Source organism: Panthera uncia, assembly GCF_023721935.1.
Source record: "Panthera uncia isolate 11264 chromosome B3 unlocalized genomic scaffold, Puncia_PCG_1.0 HiC_scaffold_1, whole genome shotgun sequence".
Lineage (NCBI taxonomy): Eukaryota > Metazoa > Chordata > Mammalia > Carnivora > Felidae > Panthera > Panthera uncia.
Window position 1 is genome coordinate 83,008,671 of NW_026057582.1, and position 9,283 is coordinate 83,017,953.

Consider the following 9,283-nt stretch of genomic DNA (forward strand, 5'->3'; position numbering starts at 1 on the left):
GGCACTTGGGCCTCGCTGATTGGCTGATGCCCGGTGACGTCCTCAGACCGCGACGCAGAACGTGGAGGCCGCGGGTCATGTGGCTGAGCAGCCGGCCGTGGCTGCCAGTACTCGTACAAGGGTGCTTCAACCTCCGGCGTCTCCTTGCTGCCAGTGCTTGGGGTGGTTGTAGGGGTCCGATGGCGGAAACATCCTCAACTGGGGCCGAGGCAGCGGCCGAGCTGAAGACTCCGGCTCAACAAAACGGAGACGTTAGTGGCGACGCGAGTGGTGAGCTGCTCTCCGGGAGCCCGGAGCCGGTGGGCCCGGGAGTGGAGCCGGCCCGGGAGGACGGGAAGCCGACCCAAGCGAGCGAGGAGCAGGCCCCAGTTGCAGCTTCAGGCTCAGGCAAGCGTAAGAAGCGACGGGACGCCACCAGAGAGCGCGTCGTGCCACCCCCGAAGAAGCGGCGGGCAGGGGTGAGCTTCGGCGATGAGCACTTTGCAGAGACCAGCTACTACTTCGAGGGCGGCCTGCGCAAAGTGCGGCCCTATTACTTTGACTTCCGGACCTACTGTAAAGGCCGTTGGGTGGGCCACAGCTTGTTGCACGTCTTCAGCACCGAATTCCGAGCTCAGCCCTTGGCCTACTACGAGGCCGCAGTCCGGGCGGGGCGCCTGCACCTCAATGAGGAGCCGGTACAGGACCTCAACATCGTGCTCAAGGTGGAGTCCTGATGGGGCCGGCTGGAAGCGGGCGAGGAAAGGGGGCAGGGGTCTTTTCAGAGTATTTACTTAGGGCTTAGTTACTGGAGTAAAATCGAGGTAATTCTGAAGCATCTTCACTTTCACCTGGAACACTCTTTTAAGAGGCCCCTCCTCTCATCCCATCTCCGCAGAAGTAGCCTCTGTGCTTCAAAACTCAGCCCATTTATCCTTTCCATCCAGGCGGCTACCTTGTTTCCAAGGGACAGAAGTTGGAATTTTCAAAGCTCCCTTTGTGCACTTGCCTTGTGGCACTGGCACTGATCTCTATCTTGCATTATAGATCTCTGTACAAATAGTAATAACAGAGCCTCTCTTTTATGTGTTCTTACTGTGTGCTGGCACAGAGGTAAGCATTTTATGTACTTAACATTAAATTCTAATGACAGCCTTGTGGGATAGGTATTGCCACCTCATTTTACCTGTGAGGAAACAGAACTAAAGTGAACTTCAAAGAGGTAAGACAACAGTGTCACCTCCAAACCCTGTGTTCTTATAACTACTACTTAAATTATTTATCGTAGAAGGGCGCCTGGCTGGCTCAGTGGTTAAGGCTCTGACTCTTTTTTTTTTTTTTTTAATTTTTTTTTAACATTTATTTATTGTTGAGAGATGGTGTGATCAGAGGAGATGGAGACAGAGAGGGAGACCCAGAATCTGAAGCAGGCTCCAGGCTCTGAGCTGTCAGCACAGAGCCTGATGCTTGGGCTTGAACCCATGAACTGCAATATCGTGACCTGAGCCGAAGTCAGATGCTTAACCAACTGAGCCACCCAGGCATCCCAAGCCTCTGGCTATTGATTTTGGCTCAGGTCATGATCTCACAGTTCCTGAGTTGGAGCCCCAGTCAGGCTTTGCACGACAGCGTGGAGCCTGTCTGGGATTCTCTCTCTTTCACTCTTCATCTACCTCTCCCCGCACTTCAAAATAAATAAACTTAAAAAAAATTTTTTTTTAATACTTATCATAGAGCCTGATACGGTACAGTTTTGAAATGTCAGGGATAGAGTCTAGAATTGTCTAGCCCAGTGCTTTGACCATTTAAAAGTCCATCACAGCTAGGAGCTACCAGACACCCCTGTCAGTAACACTGACTCACCAGGTTGTAAGGGGAGACAAGACAATGTAAGCATTTGGAGATCGAGTGGTTTGAATCCCCTCTCCTATTCCTATTTGGAGAAGTACAGGTCTGGCCTAACCCTCACATTTTACAGATCACGAAACTGAGGCCCAGAGAAGTTAAATGACATGCAGTGGGCCTGTGGCAGTTCAAGTCTAAAGGCCAGATGTCTGGACTTAGATCTTGGTGTTGTTTGTTCACGGTCACAGTAAGTGATGATTTTATGGAGGTTTTTCCCCTCCATTTTAGAAAACTTTATCTTTTTTTAAAACTTTATTTTTTAAATACAACTTTAATGGGGTGCCTGGGTGGCTCAGTCGGCTAAGCGTCTGACTTCAGCTCAGGTCATGATCTCGCGGTCCGTGAGTTCGAGCCCCGCGTCGGGCTCTGTGCTGACAGCTCAGAGCCTGGAGCCTGTTTCGGATTCTGTGTCTCCCTCTCTCTCTGACCCTCCCCTGTTCATGCTCTGTCTCTGTCTCAAAAATAAATAAACGCTAAAAAAAAAAAAAAAATTAAAATAAATAAATAAATACAACTTTATTGTAGAGAAAATACAAATGTGCAAAACCAAAAAAAAAAAAAAAAAATCCATAATACCACCACCCAGAAATACCAAAACATTTTTGTGTATATCTTTCTAGTACTTCTTCAGTGCCTACTATCTGCCTGTGTGTCTATCTGTACTTTTGCAAAATAAGAATACACCATGCACACTGCATTTCCTGGTTAAGGATGTGCTGTGTCCATTGTGTGTCAGTAAGGAACAGGAAGCGGTGTGTGAAGTTGATTACAGGTTGCTGGCCTCTGGGCTGATGAGTTGCCTTTGTCATTGGCAGGACAATGACTTCTTGCGGAACAGAGTGCACAGGCATGAGCCACCGGTCACAGCAGAACCTGTCCGCCTGCTGGCTGAGAATGAGGATGTGGTGGTTGTAGACAAGCCTTCTTCCATTCCTGTCCACCCTTGTGGCCGCTTCCGACACAACACTGTCATCTTCATCCTGGGCAAGGAGCACCAACTCAAGGAGCTACATCCACTGCATCGGCTGGACCGCCTTACCTCAGGTGTCCTCATGTTTGCCAAGACGGCGGCTGTCTCAGAGAGAATTCATGAGCAGGTTCGGGATCGGCAGGTGAGCTGGGCTTCTGTCTCCTGCATGCCACTTCCTGGGCTCATGAATGCTTTGTATCAGAATTGTGTCACTGAGTTCTGTTGAAGTGGCCCTTCATGTTATCTGGCCAATCTTCCTGTCTGCAGGAAGGTCAACACTGAAAATGTCAAAGACAGGTTATTTTCTCTTATGTTTCAAAAGATCTTTTGAGATGGCATATATACTGCCTTTCTTGGTAGCTTGCCATTTTGAAGTTTTAAAGTGCTGACAGGCTGACCAAGGTGTTTTCCGGTTTTGTTTGTTTTTTGATGATTAAGATTTTTAAGGTTGTGGGGAGAGTCTACTTGGTAGAAAAATTCTGGATGAAGTTGGAAGAAACTTGAGAAGAGTTCAATGGTAGTGACTATAGTCTTGAGGCTTGTACTTTTGGATCTGATTGCAATACATTTATTGAGTGTTTACTGTGTACCAGGCTCAGTACCAAGTACATTAGAGTCTAACTCACTGAATCCTTGTTAACAGTCCTGTGAGATAAATGCTTTTTTTTAAAATAACTTATTTTAAGTATATTTATTTATTTTGAGAGAGAGAGAGAGAAAGGAGGGAGAAGGGGCAGAGAGAGAGGGAGAAAGAGAGAGAATGAGAATCCCAAGCAGGCCCCCTGTCATCATCACGGAGCCTGACACAAGGTTCAAACTCATACCTTGAAATCATGACCTGAGACAATATCAAGAGGCAGACACTTAATTGACTGAGCCACCTACGCACCCCAATAATCATAGGTTTTCTAGACAAGTTAATTGGATTTAAAGAGGTTAAGTAATGTGCCTAGAATCCTGCAACTGGCAAATGGTGGAACTGGGGTTTGAATCCTCTTCTGTCTGACACTGATGCATTTCTTGTCACTGTATTGGGTCTGAACTTCATGAATTTGGGTTTTGTGCTGACTTTCTTCTTCTTCCTTCCTATGTAGCTGGAGAAAGAGTACGTGTGCCGGGTGGAGGGGGAGTTCCCCACTGAGGAAGTGACCTGCAAGGAACCCATCTTGGTGGTATCTTACAAGGTAGGGGTGTGCCGTGTAGATACTCGGGGCAAGCCCTGTGAGACAGTATTCCAGAGACTGAGCTACAATGGTCACTCCAGTGTGGTGCGGTGCCGGCCACTCACAGGCCGCACTCACCAGATCCGAGTCCACCTCCAGTTCCTGGGACACCCCATTCTCAATGACCCCATTTACAACTCAGTTGCCTGGGGTCCATCCCGCGGCCGGGGCGGCCACATTCCCAAAACAGATGAGGAACTGCTTCGGGATCTTGTGGCAGAGCACCAGGCCAAACAGAGCCTGGATGTGCTAGATCTCTGTGAGGGCGACCTGTCCCCAGGACGAATAGACTCTACAGCTCCCTCCTCAGAGTTGGGTAAGGACCACCTAGAAGAGTTGGCTGCATCTGCCCAGAAGATGGATGGAGCGGTTGATGCAGCCCCTCAGGATCTGGACACAATGGCCTTGGCACCGGGGAAGGCAGCCGAAACTGATTTTGTGAATCAAGAGATAGACCCTCTGTGTGCAGAGTGCCGGCTGGTGCGACAGGACCCCTTGCCCCAGGACCTTGTGATGTTCCTGCATGCTCTCCGATATAAAGGGCCTGGGTTTGAGTACTTTTCACCCATGCCTGCCTGGGCACAGGATGACTGGCAAGAAGACTGAAGGCTGTGGTCGAGGGACTGCTTCTTGAACTAGAAGACAAATGGGCCATGGAGTAGGAGCTGATCTCATGGGCTGGTACTCAGGGTTTCTACAGGAGTGAGGTTGGGTTCATAAAGGATCTGCTTATACTTGCTACCTCCTTTCCTCTCCCTCTAGCTGGAGTTTGGGAGCTTGTTGGTTTGTAAATATATCCCTTTTTCTAAAACCTTGTGTGTCTTGGTTTTCTTACCTTTTTTTTATGTAAATATAACACATTATACAATTAACTATCTTAAGATAGGCAGTTCAGTGACATTTGGTACATTCACAAGGTTGTGCAACCATCACCTCTCACTTAGTTTCCAAACATTTCCCCTACCCAAAAGGAAACCCATGACTATTAAATAGTCACTCCCCATTTCCCATTCCTCCCACAGCTCTGGTAACCATTAATCTCCTTTCTGTCTGTCTGGATTCGCCAATTCTGGACTTTTCATAGAAATTGAATCATACGATATGTGACCTTTTAGGTCTGTGTTCTTTTGCTTAGCATAATGTTTTTAAGATTTGTCCAATTTATAGCATGTATCAGTACATCATTCCTTTTTTATGACCGAATAATATTTTTCTCTTATATGGTTATACCACACTTGTGTATCCATTCATCAGTTGATGGACATTTGGGTTGTGTCCACCTTTTGGCTATTGTGAATAGTGCTGTTATGAACGTTCATATTTATTTAAGTAATCACTACACCTAACGTGGGGCTTGAACTCAGAGCCCTGAGATCCAGCCAGGCGCCCTTCTATGTTTAACTTTTTGAGGAATCACCAACTTTTTACCCCAACAGCTGAGCCATTTTACATTCCCACTGGCAGTGCACAAGGGTTTCAGGTTCTCCCCATCTTCACCAATATTTGTTGCTTTCTGTTGTTTTGATTATGGTCTGTTAGTGGGAGTGAAGTGTTCATGCATTGTGGTTTTGATTTTCATTTCCCTATTGAGCATCTCCAAGCATCTTTCCATGTGCTTCCTGGCCATTTATGTATCTTTGGAGAAATGTCTGTTCAAGTATTCTGCCATTTTTGAATTGGGTTGTTTGTCTTTTGTTGTTGAGTTATAAGAGTTATTCATATATTCTGGATACAAGACCCTTATCAGATAAATGATTTGCAAATATTTTCTCCCATTCTGTAGGTTGTCTATACTTAGGCACAATTTATTAAGTCATTGGCCATTGGGTTTGATTTTTTTAATGTTTATTTATTTAGAGAGGGAGTGCATGCACATGAACAAGGGAGGGGCAGAGGGAGGGGGAGAGACAATCCCAAGCAGGCTCTGTGTTGCCAGTGCAGAGCCCAACTCGGGGCTCAATCTCACGAACCGCGAGATCAGGACCTGAGTCGAAGTCAGTCTCTCAGATGATTGAGCCACCCAGATGCCCTTTGTAATAAGTTTTGAAATCAGGAACAGTGAGTCTTCCAACTTTTTCAAGACTGTTTTGGCTCTTCAAGTCTCTTGATTTCTTACGAATTTTAAGATAAACTTTTCCATTCCTGCAAAAAGGCTAGTGGGATTTTAAAAATCAAATTTTGGGGGGCTCCTGGGTGGCTCAGTCTGTTAAGTGTCCAATTTTGGCTCAGGTCATGATCTCACGGTTCATGAGTTCGAGCCCATCATCCAGCTCTGTGCTGTCAGCACGGAGCCTGATTAGGATCCTCTGTCTTCCTTCACTCTCTGCCTCTCCCACACTGATGTCTCTGTCTTTCTCTCTCTCTCAAAAATAAATATTTGAAAAAATTAAATCTTTATTTTGGTAAAAATTACATGACATAAAATTTACCATCCTAGCTATTTTTTAAGTGTACAGTTCAATAATGTTAATTATATTTACATTGTTGTGAAACAGATCTCCAGGACTTTTTCATCTTGCATGACTAAAACTCTATACCCTTTAAACTACAACTCCCCTCTCTTCCCTTCCTTCCAGGCTCTGGCAACCACCATTCTACTTTCTGTTTCTATGAACTTGACTATTTTAGATACCTCATATAAGTGGAATCATGCAGTATTTGTCTTTTTGTGATTGGCTCATTTCATTAGCTTAATGTCCTCAAGGTTCATCCATGTCGTAGCTTGTGACGGGATCTCTTCCTTTTTAAGACTGTACGTATGTACCACATTTTGTTTATCCATTCATCTGCTGATGGACACTTGGGCTGCTTCCACCTGTTAGCCTTCATAAATAATGCTGCTGTGAACAAATATCTCTTTAAGACTCTGCTTCTGGGCGCCTGAGTGTCTCAGTTAAATGTCCGACTTTTGATTTCAGCTCAGGTCATGATTTCATGGGTTTTGGGGATCAAGCCCTGCATCAGGTTCTGGGCTGATAGTACAGAGGCTTCTTGGGATTCTCTTTCTCCCTCTCTCTGTCCCTCTCCCCCAAAATAAATAAATAAGCTTTTAAAAAAGAAGACCCTGCATTCAATTCTTTTGAGTATATATCAAGAAATAGGATTGTTAGATTGTATGGTATTTCTATTTTTAATTTTTTGAGGAGCCACCATACTGTTTTCCATACCAGTTTCATCTTTTTTACAATGCTGTTAACAATGTACAAGTGTTCTAATTTCTCCACATCCTCGTCAACCCTTGTTATTTTTTGTTGTTTGGGTTTTCTTTTTATGTGGGTGTGAGGTGTCATTTAATTGTAGTTTTGGTTTGCATTTCCCTGATGATTAGTGACATTGAACGTCTTTTCATTTTCTTGTTGGCCTTTTGTACCTCATTTAGAAAAATGTCTGTTCAAATACTTTGTGCATTTTTCAATCAGGTTGTTTGATTTTTTTTTTTTGTCCCTAAATTGTAGGAGTTTTACGTATTCTGGATATTAACCCCTTATCAGATACATGGCTTATGAATATTTTCTCCCATTCCATAGGCTGCCTTTTATTTTATTGATTATGTCCTTTGATCCACAAAAGTTTCTTAAGTTTGATGTAGTCCCTTTTGTCTGTTTTTCCTTTTGTTGACTGTGAGGCTGATAGGAATTTGATAGGGATTGAATTGAATCGACAAATTATTTTTAATATTTTTATTTGTTTTTGAGAGAGACAGAGCACTAGCAGGGGAGGGACAGAGAGAGACACACAGAATCTGAAGCAGGCTCCAGGCTCCAAGCTGTCAGCACGGTGCCTGACATGGGGCTTGGACTCCTGAACTGCGAGATCATGACCTGAGCCAAAGTCAGATGCTTAACTGACTGAGCCACCCAGGTAATATTTTAGGTAATATTACCATCTTAACATTATTAAGTCTTCCAATCCATGAAAATGGAATATCTTTCCAATTTTTTAGATCTTTAATTTCTTCTGGCAACGTTTTGTTATTTCTAGTATACAAGTCTTATACCTCCTTGGTTAAATTTACTCTCAAGCATCTTATTCTTTTTTTTAAGTTTTATTTATTTAAGTAATCTCTACACTCCATGTGGGACTCGAACTCATGACCCCAAGGTCAAGAGTCACATGCTCCTCTGACTGAACCAGCCAGGCACCTGCACTCTTTTTGATACTATTTAAAATGAACTAAAAATAATAAAATGAATAATTTTCTTAATTTTGTATTTGGATAGTTCATTGCAAGAGTATAGAGTTACAACTGACTTTTGTGTTGGTTTTTTATCCTGCAACGTTGCTGAATTTATTAGCTTAATAGTTTTGTGTGTGTGGATTCTTTTTTTTTTTTTAATTTTTGATGTTTATTTATTTGACAGAGGGAGAGACAGAGACAGAGTGTGAGAGGGGGAGGGCATAGAGAGAGGGAGACACAGGATCTGAAACAGGCTCCAGGCTCTGAGCTGTCAGCACAGAGCCCAACGCAGGGCTTGAACCCACGAACCGTGAGATCATGACCAGAGTCAAAGTCAGAGCTTAACTGACTGAGCCACCCAGGTGCCCAGCCCACCCCCCGCTTTTTTTTAATGTTTATTTATTTTTGAGAAATAGTACGAGCAGGGGAGGGGCAGAGAGAGAAGGAGACGGAATCTGAAGCAGGCTCCAGGCTCCGAGCTGTCAGCACAGAGCCTAACACGGGGCTTGAATTTAGGGACCACGAGATCATGACCTGAGCCGAAGTCGGACGTTTAACCAACAGAGCCACCCAGGTGCTCCTGTGTGTGGGTTCTTAAAGGGGGGGGGGGGGGAGGTGTATTTTTTTCATGTCATCTGGGACTAGAGATAATTTTACTTCTTCCTTTTCCAATTGGATGCCTTTTATTTCTTTTTATGTCTAATTGCTCTGGATATCTCATTGTGATTCCAGTACAATAGAAGTAGCAGAGCGAAAGTGGGCATTTTGTCTCCGTGGCTTAGGGGGAAAGTTTTCAGTCTTTCACCATTGTATGATGTTAGCTCTGGGCTTTTCTTAAAGTCCCTTTACCATATTCAGGATGTTCTTACTGCTTATTTCTTGCCCTGCATTTCTACCTGGTCAGCCTTTTGACTTCTCTTCTGTTCAGGTGCATGTTTTCTGCTTTCTGTTCCTTTTATTATTTCTCTGTCGTGTATTTCCTATTTCTTTGGAGTACCCCTGAATTTTTGTTTTCAGGCTTCTTCAGTG

At 44.3% G+C, this 9,283-nt stretch overlaps 1 protein-coding gene across 1 annotated transcript; it reads left to right on the forward strand.

Annotated features, from left to right (window-relative positions):
• Nucleotides 1–5,136, forward strand: RPUSD2 (RNA pseudouridine synthase domain containing 2). The gene is made up of 3 exons (XM_049613355.1): nt 1–704; nt 2,700–2,996; nt 3,949–5,136. The coding sequence occupies exons 1-3, from the start codon at nt 27–29 to the stop codon at nt 4,681–4,683; spliced, it is 1,710 nt and encodes a 569-aa protein (XP_049469312.1). The 5' UTR covers nt 1–26; the 3' UTR covers nt 4,684–5,136.
• The last annotated feature ends 4,147 nt before the right edge of the window (nt 5,137–9,283 follow it).